Source organism: Sminthopsis crassicaudata, chromosome 1 (genome assembly GCF_048593235.1).
Source record: "Sminthopsis crassicaudata isolate SCR6 chromosome 1, ASM4859323v1, whole genome shotgun sequence".
In the NCBI taxonomy this organism is placed as follows: Eukaryota; Metazoa; Chordata; class Mammalia; order Dasyuromorphia; family Dasyuridae; genus Sminthopsis; species Sminthopsis crassicaudata.
Genome location: NC_133617.1, coordinates 79,277,536 through 79,299,532, shown reverse-complemented (window position 1 = coordinate 79,299,532; position 21,997 = coordinate 79,277,536). Strand labels below are relative to the sequence as shown.

At 42.9% G+C, this 21,997-nt stretch overlaps 1 protein-coding gene across 1 annotated transcript; it reads right to left on the bottom strand.

Annotated features, from left to right (window-relative positions):
• Nucleotides 1-8,884: 8,884 nt before the first annotated feature.
• On the bottom strand, nucleotides 8,885-16,283 carry LOC141547675 (tripartite motif-containing protein 43-like). Its single transcript, XM_074276180.1, has 2 exons — nucleotides 15,182-16,283; nucleotides 8,885-9,018 (listed from the first exon to the last, which is right to left on the bottom strand). Exons 1-2 carry the CDS (start codon nucleotides 16,281-16,283, stop codon nucleotides 8,885-8,887), a joined length of 1,236 nt encoding a protein of 411 aa, XP_074132281.1.
• Between the last annotated feature and the right edge of the window lie 5,714 nt (nucleotides 16,284-21,997).

Genomic DNA, 21,997 nt, shown 5'->3' with positions numbered 1-21,997 from the left:
AAGCAGTTGATTTTGTTGTGCCACAATCTCCTTGAGCTGTTCTACCTCAGTTTCCCTGCACTAGTTTCCCTCATTGTCCTGACTGAATTTCCATGAATTGTTCTATCTCAGTTTCCTTAACTGTTCTGCCTCAGTCCCCTAAGTCATAAAACCCCCCTGGTTCCTTAAGACTGAGGACCATTTGCTCTAAAGTTATAAATTGTCAATGGGAGATGAGGAGCAGATCAGACTTCCTGACTCCTAGCTCCTTCTGCCCCCAAGAATTTATGACACTGCCCCTCTAAGATATTCCAAAAGATAAGACTATCACGGATACTTCACTGACATCTTGACTTCTGTTATTCAAACATCCTGACTCTGGCTTTTAGTAAAAGTTTATAACTTCCCCCCATCCTGATTTTCCCCCTTTTTCCTCTCCTTTGTCTGAAGAGCTATAAAAGTGTTCATGGTTCCCCCATTCATTACTGGACACTTTGAGACGAGAGTCCTGTCCAGTCAATTAAACTCTCCAATTAATAAAATATTAACGAAAACTCTCTAATCTCTATCTTGTCTCAGTTTCTCCGGCATTACAATTTGTCTTTGTTCTGGGACCCAAATGGAAGTGATGTGAAATCTAAACCAGCTCATTTTGCTGTCCTTGTCAGGAAATGGTAAAACAGGCTCATCCTGTTCCTGTTATAAACCATCATCACCCATATCTTGTTAGGATATTTAAGTCAGTCTCAACTGTCCCTCAGCATGCAACTAATTACACAGATAGAAAGTCCATGCAAATGTGTCCTTGACTAGGATCCTCCCTCCCACACTCCAGTTCCTGCCCTTATTTGTTCCTCCCCCCCAAAGTATTGACTAGTTGGCCCCTCCAAAAACACATTGCAAAAATCATTTTTTTCTGTCTATGACCTTGTCACATGAATAAAAGGTACCTTCTGGCTATGGGAACATTGTTGCGATTTCATTACATGTGCACTATGAGCAGCTCTCCCAATCTACTTTGGGAGAGGAGGAAACACTGTAGCCAGAATGATGTTATATTCATACCATGTCTCCCTTCCAAAGCTGGAGATTCATCACAGAGATAAGTGAAGAGTGAGATTGTTGAGGGCGGTAGCCCCTTTGGTATTCTTTGTTTGATCTCCAACTTCTTTTGGGACTTGGACCTTTGATACAAGATCTGGTCAAACTAATTTGGGCTATCTGAGGTGGCCAGGGTTTTACAGCCCCCATTCTAATCTGCTCAGATACACCAAATGGCATCAGGAAATTCCTTTTGGGAAGAGACTTCTGTCTGTCCCCAAAAGATAACAAGAGAATCCTTATCTTATTACATCACTCTCAGGAACCTCCCTACATCACTGCATAAAAGAGAGAACGTGAATCTTCTCTTTGCAAATGGCCTTGTACCATGCAGCCATTTTGCCCACCGGCTCTCCGGTGTTTCCATTCTAATCAATAAAGACTATGTTTCCATACAGCATTAAGTAGCAAATTCCTTTGCTGCCGAACCCGCCATTGGTTACTTTGGGGAAGGAAGGAGAGAGAGAAAAGGAACTGATCCATCTCTGTTTAGACCCATCTCGGTTTACTCATCATTTACTACTCCTCATTTAATACTCATCAAGATTAGTGTTAGTAGGGCTATTAGTAACAAATTAGTGTTAGTCAAAGTCCTTTGTGACCAAAAGAATCTACCCAGATTTTTCCTGTGTCTGGAAGAGACAAACACTCAAGGGATAAGTGCTCTTAAATGGCCAGTCCCAGGCCCATTTAGATACTTTAGGTAAATGCAGCCCACATAGACACCAGGGATTCTCAGTTTCAGATATGCAGATACCCAGGGAATGTGAGAAACATATCAAAGGGCATGGGGAATATCTGGAAACTGATTTGATGATCCCATCAACATTAAATAATTTCTGATGTGATAAGGGGGCAACTAGGGAGCACATTGGATATAATGCCTGGCTTAGAATGAGGAAAACTTCTTCCTGAGTTCATGTCTGGCTTCAGGTATTTAGTAGCTATGGGATTCTGAGCAGTCCCTTTTCTCTGCATCAATTTTCTCATCTCAAAAAAGAGCTGGAGAAGGAAATTATAAACCATTACTGTGTCTTTGGTGAGAAAACCCCAAATGATGAAACAAAAGAGAAAAGAAACAAACAAACAAAAAAAGAAATAAACAACAAAAATACACAGAAGCACAAAAAAATGCAAAAATTTATCTTTTTTTTTTAAATAAGAGGAAAAGGAAGCTTTAATAGAATTCAAGGGATATAGGGCAGGGAAAGGACTTAGAAAAATCTATAGATCTAATTGGAGTATGATAAATTCTTGGAATAAGTGTGAGATATGATACCTTGTGTTTCCCCAGAAATATACAAGTAAGAGAAACATCCTATGAAGACAGCTCACTATTGTAGATATATCTTGAATTTACAGTTAAATCCAGCCTAAACCAGCTAAGAGTCATGAACACAGGAAAGTAAAATAAAGTTGGTAGCTTAGCCTTACTACACATGCTTAATTGCTTTATCAATATTAACTTCTCTTCAGGAGGAACTTAGGCTCATTTTAATGACCATGCCATGCATGTAGTGGGAGGGGGAACATGTCTAGAGTTAAGTAGGTAGGAAGTAGAGCAAGAAACTGTATTGTGGGGAGCCAGCACTGAGCTGAGGGCAAAGGTCATATTCCTAGGGTATACCCACCTAGGGTAAAGAAGCCTGTCTCCACACAATTTACACCTGGGGCAAAGGTTATATTTTTACCATCCCTGGGTAAAGAATTCTGTCTCCACACAAGTTACATTCTGGAATAACTCCTGTCACAAGAACTTTCTGTGGATTTATAGCCTTTGTTTCTTGCTCCATTTTACCCTATATAAGTTTATGCTTATCCCTACAATAAACGAGACTTGATCAGAAAGCCTGTCTTGTCTCCATTCTTTGAGTCTCCTGTTCCCTCTCCCCCTCCCCCCCCCTCCGTTTCCTATTCTTCTCTTCTAGGTCCATGTTTTTGTCCAGCTGGATGGGACAATTGGCGCCCAGACGTGGGGCCTGAAGAATCGTGGAATAGGCAACTGTAAGGGCCCTTTAAATGGGAGGACACAGTGCATCGGGAGATTGAGGCCCGGAAATAATTTCTGTGGATATTAGGACTGCCCTTGGGCGGGATCCTGGCCATATTGAGATAGCTTCGTAATGGGTGACTCTCTCGCTGATTGGCTGTGTGTGTGACCTCACAGGCCCTATGTAAGCCCACTGCAGGCAGCAACCGCCCTCTTTAACCTGGTGCTCTTCACTCTGGCTCCCTAGCCTGGGTGGCCAAGCCAAGATGGGTAGCCAAAAGAGGTAAGGGTTTTGGTAGTGAACACATGGGTCTTCTGACCAGGTGTTCACTCGGGAACCAACAAGTCAGGGCATCAGTTAGGGCATTATGTGAGTAGGTATAATAAAGGCTTTTAAGATTACACGTGGTTGTTCTTGAGTACGCTACCGGTTATTAAACTATAGATTCAAGAGATTGTGGCCAGAGACCTTAGAAGGCCTCAGAGGAGGCGAGCCGGGTAGAGCTCACACTGCAAAGGACAGTGGTCAAAGGTACTCTGGTGGGTCTAGGATAGACTAGTAATTGTAACTGCCAGGAGAGCACGTTACAAATGGCGCTCAACGTGGACGCATCAGGAATTATCAGGTTTTGAAAATATTTAATATTCAGAATTAAGATTCTGAAAGATCCGGTAGAAACGCCACTTAAGAGGGAAGACAGAGAAGCAATATGGACCCAGTTAAATCTGGGATCAGACTCAAGGACACAGCTGAACATAATGCTTATATCAAGAGGTTAAAGAGCCAGATGGAAGATCTTTTAACAGAGATCACCACTGAAGAACAGCAGGAAGCTTGTAATCAAGCTCCCAGAAGGCTATCCCCACACCCAGTAAATATAGCTCGGAGAGGAAGCAACCTAGAGCTAGTGCGTATGTATGACAGTATAGAGTACGAAATGCCACAGCAAGAGTTGCTGGAATTGCAGGTTAAACTACAGATGGAGATAGAGAAAGAAGAAAAAGCTAGGTTAATACAGATAGAACAGGAAGAGTTCAAACCAGTGGCTGAAACTAAGGAAGGAAATAAACGAATCACGTGGACTAAAGTTGTAGAAATTCTTCTTAGCATTTTGTTGGTTTACCTCCTGCATTGTTGTTTTAAGGAATTTATCCATTACTCTTCCATTGAGAAGAAGTTTAGTTCTTTTTATGTGCAAAGCTCAGGTTTGATTTGGAATCAGCCTTTGGGGGATTTTCCAATTCTTCCCTCTGCCTCACCTTCTTGGGCCAAGGGAGAAGGGGGAGGAGGAAAAGGAAGGACGATAATACTATCAGCACTGCCCATTAATCCATTCAAAACTCCTGTGTCTTCATTTCAAAGGACAGGAGTAGGCTTTATGCCCCAAGGCAAAAAGGAATTGTGGGGTATTGAGTATAATCAGAAAAGTTTTAAAAATACAGTTCAGTTAATTTCTAAGAAACCTTACAGGGATAAGGCCTTGCAGTTAGAGAGAGTGGAGTTTTATACTTGTAAAACTGCTGGGATCGTCTTTGGAGAGTTGGAACTCCTCTTTTCTTACCTCGTGGATTTTCCACTTCCACAGGTGAGCTTGATTTCCCAACCCCCTACGGGTACTTATAAAACAGTGTTTATGTCTAGAATGGGTTGGAAAATTGTTGTTTTAATCACTAGAATAAATAGACAGTGTGTGATCTTTGACCCAGGAGGAAAAGTAATATCAGATTTATTGATTCACACTCCTGGAGTACAATTCGGTATCAGAAATTCAAACTTTGATTTTTAGGCAAAAGAATTCAGGGATATAGCCGAGTGTTCTAGTAAAGTCATTACTGCACAGACTATCCCCAAGATCTTCTCTTCTAAACAAGAGAAGGGAATTTTGGGATATGTGATTGCTTACAATTTTTAAATTTTGATTTTACATTTTAAAACATTTTTGATTTTACATCTTCAAAGTATTTTGATTTTACATTTTAAAGTTATTTTGGTTTTATATTTTTAATCTATTTCGGTTTTACACTTTTAAATTATTTTGGTTTTACATTTTTAAATTCTTTGCATTTTACCTTAGCAATGCACTTCGGGCATACACAGAAAGTGCAGCTAAGTGACAGACTGACTTTTGTCTGGCTTGTTAATCTTTTTGACAACAACTTTGTTTCCACTGTGATGTGGAAAGGCCTGGATGGCATTTGGAAAGGCCCAAGTTGGGCCCCGGGGACATTCCTTCCTAGGTGCAGATCCAGCAGCAGAGTTCATCCCCGCCAGAGACATTTGTAACCTGGGGATCCAAGAGAAGGACCAGACAACAGTCCAGAGAGACCAGCCAGATGTCCGCAGCCCTTCAGACGCTGATGGCAGCGATGCCCCTCCTGACCGTGACCAGAGACACCAGACACAGTTCCAGTGTTGCAGCTGAAATGGACTGTTTTGGGTGATACGCAATATAAAGACTGTAAATGGACAATGGGCCTGCTTGCTTCTCCCGTGGCCACTTGCCATATGGTGGCCTGGGAAGAGGCTTTGCCCTATGCTTTCTATTGAAGGACTATGCTTTTAAATTAGTGGGTGAAAAACCAACACACCCACCTGCCATTGTTATTGAGACAATGTTACTGGACATGACTGCTTATGTGCACCTGTGAAACTAGAATTGTTCTAGAATTGTGAAAAGTGCAATAGAGAATTGTGATAAGCTAGAATTGCTCTAGGATTGTGAAAAGTGCAATAGAGAATTGTGATAAGCTAGAATTGTTCTAGAATTGTGAAAAGTGCAATTGAGAATTGTGATAAACTAGAATTGTTCTAGGATTGTGACAAGTGCAATTGAGAATTGTGATAAGCTAGAATTGTTCTAGGAGTGTGAAAAGTGCAACAGAAAATTGTAAGAAACTAGAATTGGTCTAGAACTGTGATAAATGTAACTAGAATTGTGACAACCTACCTACTGATATTTGTTAACTAGAATTGTGATGTTTTACCTTGTTGACTTCCCACCTCAGTGTTGACATCCTACCTCATTGGCATCCAACCTCTTTGGCTTATCTCGAGTATGACTTTGATGAATGGGTTGAACATTTGGGCCACTGTTGAGCCTGGTTCTTATTGTCATACTTCTGTTTACTGATCTGCTGCTTTGTACCTCCTTGGGCATAACACTGTCATCTCATGGATCAAGTGAACTATAGCTGGTGCTAAAAGTTTAGCTTGGTGAGATGTGCGGTTCCCGCAAAACAAGAGAAAGGGAATTGTAAGGGCCCTTTAAATGGGAGGACACAGTGCATCGGGAGATTGAGGCCCGGAAATAATTTCTGTGGATATTAGGACTGCCCTTGGGCGGGATCCTGGCCATATTGAGATAGCTTCGTAATGGGTGACTCTCTCGCTGATTGGCTGTGTGTGTGACCTCACAGGCCCTATATAAGCCCACTGCAGGCAGCAACCGCCCTCTTTAACCTGGTGCTCTTCACTCTGGCTCCCTAGCCTGGGTGGCCAAGCCAAGATGGGTAGCCAAAAGAGGTAAGGGTTTTGGTAGTGAACACATGGGTCTTCTGACCAGGTGTTCACTCGGGAACCAACAAGTCAGGGCATCAGTTAGGGCATTATGTGAGTAGGTATAATAAAGGCTTTTAAGATTACACGTGGTTGTTCTTGAGTACGCTACCGGTTATTAAACTATAGATTCAAGAGATTGTGGCCAGAGACCTTAGAAGGCCTCAGAGGAGGCGAGCCGGGTAGAGCTCACACTGCAAAGGACAGTGGTCAAAGGTACTCTGGTGGGTCTAGGATAGACTAGTAATTGTAACTGCCAGGAGAGCACATTACAGGCAATGGTTTCTGTTGGATCAAACCTCTTGGAGAAAAGAAAGACTGCAGTATATTGAAATTGACCACTTCCCTCGGTTCGCATTCGGCACCCGCTGGCCCCCTCCAGCTCTTTCCTGTTGTTGAGACCCAGCCCAAAAAATCGTATAACGATGATGAATCAGATGAGGAAACTGCCCCCCCTGCCGAGAATATAAATGTCTTGGCTATAAGACTTTTTTTTTTTTTAATTTAGAATTTTTTTTCCCACAGTACATATGCATGAGTAATTTTTTTTTTACAATATTATCCCTTGCATTCATTTTTCCAAATTATCCCCCCCTCCCTCCACTCCCTCCCCCCGACAACAGGCAATCCCATACATTTTACATGTGTTACAATATAACCTAGATACAATATATATGTGCAAATACCATTTTCTTGTTGCACATTAAGTATTAGATTCCGAAGGTATAAGTAACCTGGGTAGATAGACAGTAGTGCTAGCAATTTACATTCACCTCCCAGTGTTCCTTCTCTGGGTGTAGTTATTTCTGTCCATCATTGATCAACTGGAAGTGAGTTGGATCTTCTTTATGTTGAAGATTTCCACTTCCATCAGAATACCTCTTCATACAGCATTGAAGTGTACCACGATCTTCTGGTTCTGCTCGTTTCACTCAGCATCAGTTGATTTAAGTCTCTCCAAGCCTCTCTGTATTCCTCCTGCTGGTCATTTCTTACAGAGCAATAATATTCCATAATCTTCATATACCATAATTTACCCAACCATTCTCCAATTGATGGGCATCCATTCAACTTCCAGTTTCTAGCTACAACAAAAAGTCGGCTATAAGACTTTAAAGGAACTTAAGTCTGCAATTTCTCATTATGGTCCCGTGGCACCTTTTACTCTCTCTATCCTTGAGACCCTTGACCACCTGTGGCTAACACCAATAGATTGGTACCTTCTTGCCCGTGCTATACTTAGTGGGGGAGATTTTGTGTTGTGGAAATCTGAATTTAAAGAAACCTGTAAAGAAACTGCCCACCGAAATAGAGAGGGTGGTGGTGATTTTGAAATGCTTGTTGGTGCCCATCCTTATGACACAAATGAGGCACAAACTCAATATGCAGCCAGGATATTTACCCAAATCCACAACGACCTGGAGAAAACTACCCCCTAAAGGGTCCGCCACCATCTCCATAGCCAATATCCGCTATTTCTGATATATACTGATTTCATTAGCCGTCTCACTGACGCGGCCGAGAGGCTTCTAGGGATTGTTGAAGCTGAGAGTGATTTTGTTCACCAGCTTGCCTTCGAAAATGCTAATTCTGCTTGCCAGGCTGCCATCCGCCCCTTTAGAAGACAGGGTACACTTTCTGATTATATCCGTCAATGTGCTGACATCGGACCTAGCAGTCAGATGGACATTGCCATTGGCGCAGCTATCCATGATGCCCTTGCAGGCTCCGTTTCTTTCCCTGATCAAGGCAGGTGCTTTAATTGTGGCAATCTCGGTCACTTTTTAAAACAATGTAACCTCCCCAAACAAGGCCATGTAGGACACCCTGGTATTTGCCCCAGGTGCAAAAAAGGCAAACTTTGGGCCTCTCATTGCAGATCAAAGACTGATAGCTATGGACACCCATAGTTGGATCCGGGGAAACTTCCGTTGGGACCTGCTGCAGGCCCCGTCAGCAAATCAGGGGCCCGGCCTTGGGACGAACTGGTTGGCTCATCTCAACAATCCCGCACTTGCGGCATCTCCCAACTGGCCAGAGCCACCCCAGGAAGCACAGGATTGGACCTCTCTTCCACCTCCCACTCAGTACTAACACCTGAGCAGGGCCCGCAAGTGCTGTCTACTGGTGTTTTTGGCCCCTGCCCGGAAGGATTTTTTGGATTAATCCTTGGAAGAGCTAGCTCCTCTCTCGCAGGGCTCACCATTCACCCTGGAGTGGTGGATGGTGACTTCCAGGGAGAAATTAAACTTGTGGCCTCAGTCCAGTCGTTCCCTGTAACCATCCCTGCGGGTTCCAGGATTTCTCAACTCCTTCTCTTGCCTATCAATAATACCCATGGAACTGCCAAGACCCAGCGCCATGGCATGGGCTGCTTCGGGTCCTCTGATACCTATTGGGTTCAGAACATTTTGTCCCAGAAACCCATGCTGAGCCTTAGACTAGATGGCAAACTTTTTGAGGGTCTTATTGACACTGGCTCAGATGCCACTGTGTTAAGAAAAGAGGAGTGGCCTAAGGCATGGCCCCTCTCAACCTCCCTCACTCATCTTCAGGGCATAGGACAAACTGCAAACGCTGAACAAAGTTCCAAGATGCTTACATGGGAGGACTCGGAAAAAAACACAGGCACTATACAGCCCTACGTCCTCCCTGGGCTTCCCTTTAATTTATGGGCCAGGGATCTACTTTCCCAGATGGGCCTGGTTATGTTTAGCCCTAAGAGACTGTTACCTCTCAGATGCTTAAACAGGGATTCCTGCCTGGCCAGGGTCTCGGCAAGCATGCACAAGGCATGAGAGAACCCATTTTAATTCAGAAACGCCCTCACCGCCTGGGATTAGGAAATTTTCCCTAATGGTCACTGATGATCCTGCACCCCATGCAGATCAGATTTCTTGGAAATCCAATGAACCTGTCTGGGTTGATCAGTGGCCACTCTCTAGAGAGAAGCTGACAGCTGCTGAACAGTTAGTGCAGGAACAACTCACAGCTGGCCCATAGAGCCTAGTAATTCTCCCTGGAACACCCCCATTTTTGTAATAAAAAAGAAATCAGGTAAATGGCGCCTCCTTCAGGATCTTAGAGCAGTGAACAAAACGATGGTCATAATGGGCGCCTTGCAGCCAGGCCTGCCCTCTCCTGTTGCTATTCCCCATAACTTTCTCAAAATTATAATTGACCTTAAAGATGGCTTCTTTACTATCCCACTCCACCCTGCTGACCACCAGCGTTTTGCCTTTAGCCTTTAGCCTTCCCGCCACCAACTTCCAGAAGCCTATGCCCCGTTTTCACTGGAAGGCCCTCCCACAAGGGATGGCAAACAGCCCTACGCTCTGTCAGAAATTTGTGGCTCTCTCTGTCGATCCCATAAGGGACCATTGGCCTTCCCTATACATCCTCCATTACATAAATAATATTCTTATTGCAGGAAGGGATGGCTCTGATCTTCTAGCTTGCTGTGATGCCTTAATGCAAAATCTGCGCTCCAAAGGCCTTCAAGTGACACCCGATAAGGTCCAGCTCAAAGATCCTTATACTTATCTAGGTTTTGATCTCTATAGGACAGTTATTAAACCTCACAACCTTAAGTTCAGGACTGACCATCTGGTTTCTTTAAATGATTTTCAGAAACTCCTGGGAGATATTAATTGGATCCGCCCCTATCTCAAACTTATCACAGGAGACCTGAAACCCCTGTTTGACATACTCAAGGGTGATCCAGACCCCAGGTCACCTAGGAGTCTGACTAAAGAAGGTGTACAAGCCCTCTCTAGAGTAGAACATGCTATCCAAGAACAATTTGTCACCTTTATAAATTACTCTGAGTCCCTCCGCTTCATTATTTGTGCCACCCACCATACCCCTACAGGAGTTTTTTGGCAGTCCTCCCCTATTTTGTGGGTCCATCTCCCCGCCACTCCTGGTAAGGTCATTGTACCCTACTATTTAAGCTTGTTATTTCTGCCCGGGAATCTAGCATTAAATATTTTGGAAAAGACCCAGATGTAATTATACAGCCTTATTCTAAGGCAGAAGTGGACTGGCTATTCCAAACCACTGATCTGTGGCCTATTGCCTATTCCTCCTTCGCTGGTAGCATTGACAATCACTATCCTGCAGACAAGCTTTTGCAGTTCTGCAGAACCCCACCCTTTTGTATTCCCAAATAAAACCTCACCTCATCCTTTACCCTCTGCACTTGCTGTATTTACTGATGGCTCCTCTACCAGTGTTGCTGCCTATGTTGTCCATGGCCACACCACTTCCATCACTACCCCCTATGTCTCTGCTCAGCTTGATGAACTCTTTGCAGTGTTTACTGTCCTCCACACATACCCAGATACTCCCCTTAATATCTATACTGATAGTTCTTATATTGCTCAATCCGTCCCACTTCTTGAGACTGTCACATACATCAAGCCAACTTCTACTGCTACTGATTTATTCCTTCAAATACAATCTGCCATTCGTTCCCACTCAGCTCCCTTTTACCTATGCCACCTTCGTGCCCACACCGGCCTGCCTGGGCCTTTGTCTGAAGGGAATGCCCTTGCTGATCTTGGTACTCGCTCATGTTATACCCTTCTTTCTTCTGCTATACAAGATGCACAACGTGCACACTCCCTCCATTACTTTAATGCCCATACTTTGCACTTGTTATTTAAAATCACTCGTGAACAAGCTCGCCAGATAGTTAAACAATGCACTGCATGTGTCACCTTCTTACCTACACCCCATCTCAGGGTCAATCCACGTGGATTACTTCCAAATGAAGTGTGGCAGATGGGTGTTACTCATCTCTCCGATTTCAGTGACCATAGATACCTATAGTGGATTCCTTTTTGCCACACTTCAATCTGGAGAAGCCTGTAAACATGTCATTGCTCATGTACTAGCCTGCCTCTTAGTCATGGGAATGCCTACTTCTATTAAAACTGACAATGGCCTGGGATACATTGGCCAATCTTTCAAAGCCTTCTGCGCCACTCTTTCCATTCAACATGTCACTGGCATTCCCTATAATCCCCAAGGCCAAGGCATAGTAGAAAGGGCTCATCAAACCCTTAAAAATACCATTCTTAAACTAAAAAAGGGCACTCTATGCCCTATTAAAGGATCCCCTCGGAACCTCGTCAACCATGCCTTATTTATATTTTGAATTTCTTACATCTTGATATCAAAGATAAAACTGCAGCTGATCGCCTCTGGCACTCCAATTCTGCTCACAGTTATGCAGAAGTATTATGGAAGGACCCTCTAACCAACAAATGGCATGGCCCCGATCCGGTCCTTATTTGAGGCCGAGGGTCAGTTTGCATTTACTCTAAAGAAATGAAATCTGCCAGGTGGTTGCCAGAGTGCCTAGTAAAACAAATAGATAATCATTCAGAAAATAATGATAAAATAACCTTTTCCAGGGAAGATGATTCTCCCTGAGACACATTTTCCTCTTTTTACAGGTCATGAAGACAACCAATTGCATGATCCTGCTTGGGACATTGTTAATCCTCGATCCCCTTACTGAGGGAGGCTTCGGGCCACCAGTCAAGAGGGCCGAGTTACTCAAACAACTGAATGGGGCTCCTTGCAAATGCAGGGGGGGATATACTACTGTCACCCCAAAATCTTTCTCTATCACCGATTGTGGCACCTTTAAATCTTATTTGTCTAGGGAAATCCTTTCAGGGGGAATAGTCACATACACCAGCTACCAGTGCATTAAAAAACCCACTATAATCCCTTCTTCTAACAACTGACCAGGACCTTGCCCTAAAGGCTGTTCCTTTGCCCTGGCAATGCATTCCTCCTGCTAAGATCATGTCCAACAATGTACCCACACAGATGGTAATACTTATCTTACAGCTATACTCCAGAGGTCATTTAGTGGCTCTAGAGGAGGGGACTGGGATTTCTCTCACCCTACAGGTCACAGTCCCTATCAATAGGCTTCCTGCCTAGACACTATAGGAAAAGATGTCTGTTGGCCTGTCATTGCTCCTATATACATTTCTGATGGAGGAGGACCAACAGACATGGTGAGGGAAGAGGTAGTGCAACAGCAGATTGAAGAATTTATTACACTATCACCCTCTAGCATTGCCTAAATCGTGAAATACGGACCTTGACACTCAAACCTCCTCCATTTTAGAGGCCGCATTCAGAACATTGAATTCAACTAATCCCACTTTGGCAAAAGATTGCTGGCTGTGTGTGACTCTTGGCACCCCTATGCCTATTGCTATTCCTATTAGTGACACGAACAAAACTTTGTCAAACAATTGCACCATTGCAATTCCTTTCCGTGTAAAGCCTGTAGGATTTACTTGGGACCGGTGTATAGAGCAAGCCCCTCAAAACAATACCTATGACGTAGATGTAGGATTTGTCACTTTTACTAATTGCTCTTCCATTACTCCCACTTCCTATCCTGATCCCTCCACTGTTATTCCCTCTCCTCTTTGCCCTGACTCTGGTCAGGTGTTTGTGTGTGGCAGTAATTTAGCTTTCACAGCCCTTCCAATAAATTGGACTGGCACTTGTGTTCAAGCCTCTGTCCTCCCTGACATTGATATCATTCCAGGAGATGAACCATTCCCTCTCCCAAGCCTTGACTACATAAGTGGCCGAAAGAAAAGGGCTGTCCTCTTCATACCTTTTCTGGTTGGTCTCGGCATCCCAGGAGCAGAGGGCTCAACAGGGCTAGGGGTTGCTGTCCACTCCTATACCAAACTTTCCAATCAACTCATTGATGATGTTCAAACCCTTTCCAGCACTATTAATGATCTTCAAGATCAAATTGACAGTCTGGCCGAAGTAGTCTTGCAAAATAAGCGTAGTTTAGACCTCCTTACTGCAGGACAAGAGGGGATATGTTTAGCCCTACAGGAATGCTGCTGTTTCTATGCTAACAAGTCTGGAATTGTGCGGGATAAGATAAGGAAGCTCCAGGAAGACTTGGTTAAGCCGCGCAAAGAACTCTTTGACAATCCCCTGTGGAGTGGATTACATGGGATACTTCCATATCTTCTCCCTCTTATTGGACCCCTATTTGCTTTCATTTTACTTTTATTCTTTGGCCCCTGGGTTTTTCGGAGACCTTTGTAAAATCTCAGATAGACAATGTTTTGGCAAAACCCATTCAGGTTTATTATCACCGCCTTGAAACAGGTGATGACCCCCATGACTCTTATGTGAATATTGGGAGCATTCTGAGGCCATCGAGACCTGGTTAGCCAATGACGGGTAAGATTCCTCAAGGATTGGTCAACCTAAGCCAGGAAGAAATGCACATGTATATCCTTCCTATGATGGGTAAGACTTTTCCCCAAAGGAACAACCTAAGCCAGGCACAAGTCGCTGGGCATAACGCCTTCTCCACATTTAAAAAAGAAAAAAAAGGGACCTGTGGGGAGCCAGCACTGAGCTGAGGGCAAAGGTCATATTCCTAGGCAAATATCCACCTAGGGTAAAGAAGCCTGTCTCCACACAATTTACATCTGGGGCAAAGGTTATATTTTTACCATCCCTGGGTAAAGAATTCTGTCTCCACACAAGTTACATTCTGGAATAACTCCTGTCACAAGAACTTTCTGCGGATTTATAGCCTTTGTTTCTTGCTCCATTTTACCCTATATAAGTTTATGCTTATCCTTACAATAAACGAGACTTGATCAGAAAGCCTGTCTTGTCTCCATTCTTTGAGTCTCCTGTCCCCCCCTCCCTCCCCCTTCCCCCCCCCCAGGTTCCCTATTCTTCTCTTCTAGGTCCATGTTTTTGTCCCGCTGGATGGGACACTGTATCACCTAGAATACCTCCTAGCTAATAGGGAAACAAGGAACTGGGATATAGTGCTTGATCTTCCTCTCTCCTGGTGAATATCTACTCTATAATGAGACACACCCACTCCTGCAAATGTCTAATAAAGCAGACTTTTAACATCCCCCCTTTCTGAATCCAAGAGTTATTTCTCACATAAGGATAGGGAAACCATGGTCTCAAATGAGAGGTTTTGGTCTATTTTTAATTACTGAAACAGAATTGACTGTGAAAATTTGTTAACAGACAGGATCCACTAAGAGGGTACAGAACACTTGGGAATGAGATTTTTCAGCTTGCAGGGTGGAAGGAAAACGTCTTGAGTGATCAGGACTCTTCATCATGAAATAGGCAATCCTCCTTCTCTTGGAGGAAAGCTGGAAATGGAATGACCAAAGTCTGGGAGCCTGCTGGTGGTTTGAGAAGTGTTCTCTGGAGAAACGCTCATTGAGATGAAAAGCAACAAGCACAAAGATGGGAGTCCACTGGACAAAGAGTCATGGGACGAGGCTCAGTTCCTAGAAGTGGGGGGCCGGGACAAAAGACGGGTGCAATGGGTGCTGTTAAAGAAATGGGGTGGAACTTATAAATAAGAGAGCGCTGGAGAACATTGTAAAAAACAAGAGTTCCAGGGCTATATTCCAAGTAGACCCCAACCCTGGGTATAGGGCCTTTCAACCGATGGTTCAGTGATCCAGGAGATGATCCTATAAAATAATTGTCTTCCTTTTTGGCACATATAAGCAAGAAGGCATAGTCACAGGACTCCACATCCCTGCCCCTTTTTCTCCTCAAGTAGGGGGTGTAGATCCCCAGTGCCCACTGGGGTAGCTGACTCACATCCACCTCCCAGTAGTGTCTGCCTGAGCTGAAGGCCTGCTTAGCAAGGACAGCATGGCAATCCGAGTCTTCAAGATGCTGGGACACCTTCCACTTTTCTGTAGCCTTCAAACTCTTCAGATCCTTAGAAACCCTTACATAGGAAGTGGCAGATCCGGGATCTATTGTGAGGTCCACTCTGAATCGATTGAGCATCTCTATCAGGCCAGGGATGGGATACTCTCTCAGCTCTGGGATGGCAGTGTTGGCCCTCTGGGACAGCTCTGACTCACTCCTTTCCAGCAACTGCTTGGCATCCTGTAGCAGATCCAGGTCAGGTTGGTAGCTTGTTTCCTGCAGTTCTAACTTGAGCTTCTGAAGGGTTTGTATATTCTGGGTTAATGTGTCCTGCCTTGCTCTTTGCTCTTGCCTTATTCTTTCAATACAGCTGAATTCTTGTGCCTCCACTAGGCGGTGCAGTTTGCGGAATTCTTCTGTGATCATTCTTCTCCAATTCACAGAGTTCTGCTGAGCTAGGAGGTTCTCAGCTTCTTTAAAATGCTTCCCCAAATTTCTCTGCATGTCTTGGAGCTGCTTCCTGCACTTGGGAGCAGCCTCTCCTACAGGAGAGATCCCATGAGCCTCATGCTCTGGAGTTTCACAGCATCTCACACACAGTGGTGTCTGGTCATGTTCACAAAAGAGCTTGAAGACTTTCCCATGAAGGGCACACTGGCTCTGCCCCTTAGTACTCTGCAAAATCTGGGAGCTGAACTTTTTGACCAGGTCAGTCAGCTGTGCTAGGCGCTCATTGACTGGAGGCACTGCTCTGATCTGGGGCACTTGTCTGCATTCAGGACAAGAGAAAGCCAGGGTTGCTGCCCTCCAGCAGGAGGAGAGACATTCCTTGCAAAAGCTGTGCCCACAATGGAGGGTGACTGGCTCACAGAAGTAGCTCCTACAGATGCTGCAGGTGAGATCAATCTGCACTTTCTGCAGCATTTCTACAGCAGAATCCATTCTTCTTTCTCCAGTTCCTTCTCTTCTTCAGCAGCTGAGATGAAGACACTTCACTGGCAGTCAAGGCAATGCTTCTGAGGAGAAGAATCCTCTCCTTTTATAGGAGGTAGCCCAGCCCTCCTGGAGCCTCCCAGAGGTGTGAATCCCCTGGCCTAGAATCCTGCAGCTTAACCTGTCAACTCCTACTGGTTGCAGCACCCTTCCCCCCACCCCTTGAGTTCACACCTCTGGTCAGCACCTTTAGGTTTTCACCAAGCTGAGAGGGATCCTGTGTCTGCAAGGAGGAATGCTAGGAAAACATGGAGGTTTAGAACAATGATTTTCAAATCTGATTTGTACATAGACTTTCAGGAGACAGAACATTCTATAGCCAGATTCTTTCCTTTTCCCTTCCACACCCAGTTTCCAAGACTGATCCTCTGCCCCTTTCCCTTTCATCTACTTATGGAAAGTCACAGAATTTGTGATCTGGAAGGTATCTACCTCTCTAGTCATTTAATTCTACCTTCACATGAAGACCATGCCCATGAGAACATATGTTCATCCTCTGCTTTAAGAGGAAAGTCACCAGAACAATGGGGCCTCTTTTATTTGCAGTGACTTCTATCTCTCTGCAAAGTGTCTCTTTCCCTCCTAATCCATCCTCTGCACAAGCAACTTCATCATTGAAAATGTCTAAAATGCTACTACTGGGAATAACTGAAGAACAGCCTTGTTTCTTATGTAATGCAATGCATTTTTTTTGTTCCCACTCTTACTTAAAAGGTAATTTTTTTCCCAAATACATACAAAGACAATTTTTAATATTCATCTTTGTAAAACCATGTATCCCAAATTTTTCTCCCTTCCTTCCTCCTGTCCCCATCCCCTAGAGACTCCTCCCATCCCCTAGAGAACAAACAATCCAATACAAGTTAAACATGTGGAGTTCTTCTGAATATATTTTCATAGAGAATGTATTTTTACAAACAGTTCAGTATATAAAGCACTTTAATTGAATTTTCTTTTTTATAAATAAAATTACCAGAAGAAGATTTAGTGGGTGTAAAACTTATTTGGCAATTTCTGGTTTCCATTCCCTCACCCAACCTTTCTGTCACAAATGTCTTCTTTAAGGGCAGGGTCTAATTTGCTCATCTTTCTCTCCCAATAGTTTGTAGAGTTTCTGCTAAAGTTATAGGTAGCTAAAAAACAATGGTAATTGAATTAAGTAAAATAGCATTGTAAAGAAGGCAACAGGATTGGGAAGGGAAGAGCTTTTTTTCTGCTAATGATCAATTCTGAGATTCTATAAACCATCAGTAAATATTGAAAATTATTCTGAGCAAAATAACAAAAAGCATTATTTGCCAGCCAACAGCTGGCTAAATTTATCTGCTAGCTTGTATGTAAAATAGTCATATTTTTGCTAATCATAACTGTCAGTGATCACTTTTCTGTCCTGTCCATCTGTAGCTTGGTTATATTATCACTTTATCTCTGTCATGGTGATGAAATCTAGAGAAGGGATAACTAAATGAAATTAGGGTTAATTGAGGTCTAGTGGCAGGTTCTGAGTACAGGAAGTCAAATGCATCTTTCCTGTAACCCCTCTGGATTCGGCTCAAGGATACAGAGTTAAATGACATCTAGTAGCAGAGCAAGAGTCCCCTGTACAGGAATTTACAGGCCCAAAAACGTAGATTGAGAAAAGAGGTTTATTATGGGGTTTGGAAGTAAAGTTAAAGTCTAGTAGTAAGTAAAAGATGAAAGTAGAGATAAAAGGCACCAGAAATGGGATTCCAGTGGACAGGGAGTCTTTGGTGTTTGGCATGGTACTGGCATGTTTGACTCTCTGCAAAGAGTGTTGTTTCATTAATGGGGAGGGAGCTACCATAGGGAGGGAGAAAGTAACTTCTAGTATAAGACATATTTTGAATTTCTCAGAAGGTGCATTAACAAGGCCCAACTTCTATCCAGAAGTAGAGTTTGAATCTTCTGAATTTAGCTCAGACTCACTCTTCGGAAAAATTTTTCGTTTTTGTTTTTAAAGTGTTTTTTTTTTTTTTTGTTTGTTTGTTTTTTACTTTTTCAGTGTAGAAATGCCAAGATAAAAGTTGACTAATTTCAAGTGATCCCATCACACTTGGCTACATTGAGGTCCCTGAGTCTCTTTTGTGTCAAAATCTCTGATCATTTGAAGTTATTTTGCCAAAGAAACAACTAATAAGGGTAAAGGAATATTTGAAGTCATACCACATTTCAGTGTCTGAAGCCAGACATTTTTCTACTACCCCAATGGCAACTATAGAGGCTCTATGGAGACTTGAATCAAAGAACTTATGAGGAAGCATCAAGAAAGCATCTGGTCCACCAGAGCTCAAATTGACCTCTTTAGTTTCTGAGTTATTAATAATCAAGTAACTAATTAGGCTTGCCAGAAATCAATAAATTGATGGTCAGTGGTTGCTGTTTCAACCAACCACATCAAAGCAGATCCTGAAATGCCTTAAAGCCCCTTGGTTAGTGAACTCCCCTGACAAAAGAAATCAACCCTGATTGTAGGACATTCACTGGGGAGATAAGATTTAGCTGCTTCAAGGCACGTGGATAGGAGAATCCTAGCCAATCAGAATTTTTGATGAGCTACTTTGCCCTGTTCTCTTATGGAAGGGATCAAGAAAAGAGGTGTCTTCCCCCAGGCAATTGTTCCTGAACTCTGAACAGAAACTGGGTCTCCCAGGAGTAATTCCTGCCTACCCAAGTAAGGAGTCTGCCTTAAGTTATAGGAATTTATCTTATCACTCAGCCTTGATGCTCAGAGACTGACTGACTAATTATATATATATATATATATATATATATATATATATATATATATATATATATATATTTACCTCCTTGGTCCTTTAGTACAATTCTTTGAGGTCAATAGCATTTATAAGCCTTGGCTTCATTTGAGAGATGAACAAACTAATGCTTGCCAAAATTAATGGTGCTATTATTAAAAATTCTCTGGAGGCCAGGCATCTCCCCACCCATTGGCATCATTTGTTTGAGTCAAAGAAAAATCAATGCAGGTTAGGGAGCTGTCTACACTTTGTGTTTCCCTTTTCAAATCTTTGTACAACTGAATCCCCAATTACCTGCCAATGCTTGATGAGAGAAAGAAAAATTTAGGTCTAATTATACCTATATAACAAACCCCAGTCCCATTTTTGGGTAAATGGGTATAAGCTGTCTGACCACAGATCCAATAATGCCCCTTCTGGGCAGGATTATTTTCATACTAAAATATGAAGGATCCACTTGAAGTTGGAAAATACCTCACATCCCAGGGACCTAAGGGCTCTCCCCCACGTATTAGAATTACATCTCCAAAGAAGACTTTCAACTACCCACTGGCAGATGCAACCATTTTCCCCAGTTAGATCCTGACAGCTCCAGAAACTATTAAATATTTTCCTAACAGTGCTTTCTCTATTCTCCCACTTCCATTCCATTGAAGTGTAAGTTGAATCTAGTGCTATGCTATTCAAGGTTATACATGTTCATATCTGGGGTCCCTCTCGATCAGGGAATAAACAGGCAGGTGGCATTTTCCTCACACATCCCTGACTACTATTACAACGTTGGATTCAGCGAATTACTGATCCAACCTAACTTGTTATACTGGTTTGATTCCATCTATTCACATACCTACTGTAGTCTAAAATAGCTCCCTTCTCTGACCTGCAAGTAAATGTCCATGTACATTCACTTTCTCCCATCCATGGCCTTGTACCAATCTGATGTAGGCAATATCTCCCTAAAACTGTACTAGTCAGGGTCCAGTGATGCTTTTCTTCTGCTGACTAGAAACCTGTTCCATTATATATTACTGACCTGTTGCTCAAGCTCCAGGCCAGAGACAGGGGAACAGGAACCCAGGGCCACTGTGTAAGTTGATCAAGTCCCCCACATATCCAACAGTCAGTCAATTTAAAGCTAGTAGCTATTGTTTGTATCAGGGTTTCAAAGGTATTTTCATACCCCACTGCTCTCGAGGTACCAGTACAAAGGATGTACCCACATAAAATTATACATGCATATACAAGGCACAGTCTCCAACCCTTTGGGTTTGGGTCATACCTCATTCTCCTTACTAGTATAGAATACCCAATCTGGGGGAGGGGGTTGGGGGAGGAAGGGAAAAAATCTGAATAGAAGTAAGTGCAAGGGATAATGTTGTAAAAAATTACCCATGCATATGTACTGTCAAAAAAATGTTATAAAATAAAATAAAAATTAAAAAAAAAAGAATACCCATAATTCCTAACAATACAGTTCAACAAATTGTAATATCTAGTACAAACAAGAAAAGTTCCAAGAGAGTTCCCCAAATGAGACAAGTCAAAAAGATTTTACATGCACAATTCATCAGTCTTTGCTAAGTTTCCTGTAATTTCAGCCACACTTTCAATGTTCCTGGATCAGTCTCTACTGCCCACTTCTTCGGCGCATTCACGGGACCTTTGACTCGAGTGTGATGTGTCCAACCTTTCTTTTTGGTGTGTATTGCTGTATCTGAAGTCAACAGGATCTGAAACGGTCCTTTCCAGCTCAGGGTCAGCTTGTCCTCCTTCCATGTCTGAACCAGGACCCCGTCTCCAATTTAGAACTTATGCACTGTGAATCCTAATGGAGGAGTCTGAGCACTAACCAGATTCCTCTTCTCCAGGCACTTTCACTTCCTTATCTGCAAAGCAGTTTCTCCTTATCTCAAATGAATCTCCTCTTTGGTGCCCCTGCACATGAATCACTGCAACATTCTTAGGCAACATAAGATTAGTTAAAATTTCAGTGACCAATGCCCTGTGTGCCAATCCCTTTCCTTTGCTATTTACCATTCCTCTTACCTCTCATCTTTACCATTCCCCTTTCCTCCCATTTTTTTCCTAAATATATGAACAATTCCCCAAGCATATTCTGAATCCATATATACAGTTCCATTCTTTCCTTCAAGCAATTTTAGGGCTTGATTTAATGCATATAATTCACAAATTTTGAGCTGACCACTCTTTTGGCAAGGATCCAGCTTGAACCAGAGTCAAGTCTTCCCCATTAACAATAGCATATATTCATGGGGAACCATCTATGAACCATTCAGTGCCTTTCAACAAAGGGACCTCCTACAAATGTCCATAATCTTAGTTTGGTAATCAATCACATTTGGACAATCATGTTCAAGGGACACATTTTCCCCAGGGGAAGCTGATAAGAATATGGCTGGATTAAAGTTATGGTCTGGTGAGAGTACCAAATCATCTCTTTCCAATAATATTGCTTCATATTTTAAAATCCTTGAATCAGTTAGCCACCTCCCGGCCCTTTTGATTCAGAATTGGTCGAATCTGGTGCAGGATACTCACTATTAAACTATCCCCAAAGGTTAATTTCCAACTTTTCTTCTACCAAAAGTGCTGTGGCTGCCCTCCCCTTAATTGTGCTAATACTCCTAAAGCCACCCTGTTTACTGTATTTACATATACATCTAATGATGGCAAAAGTAATACAGGGGCTGACTTTTCAAAACTTTGTTCCCCTTTTTGAATCCCATTGCACTAACTATATCACGCTTCTCTTCCAACAAATGAGTATATAGAGATTTAGTTAATAATGCATATTCATCAATCCAGGTTCTACAATACCCTACCAATCCTAGAAATCTCTGGAGACTCCTTTTCATCCTAAGC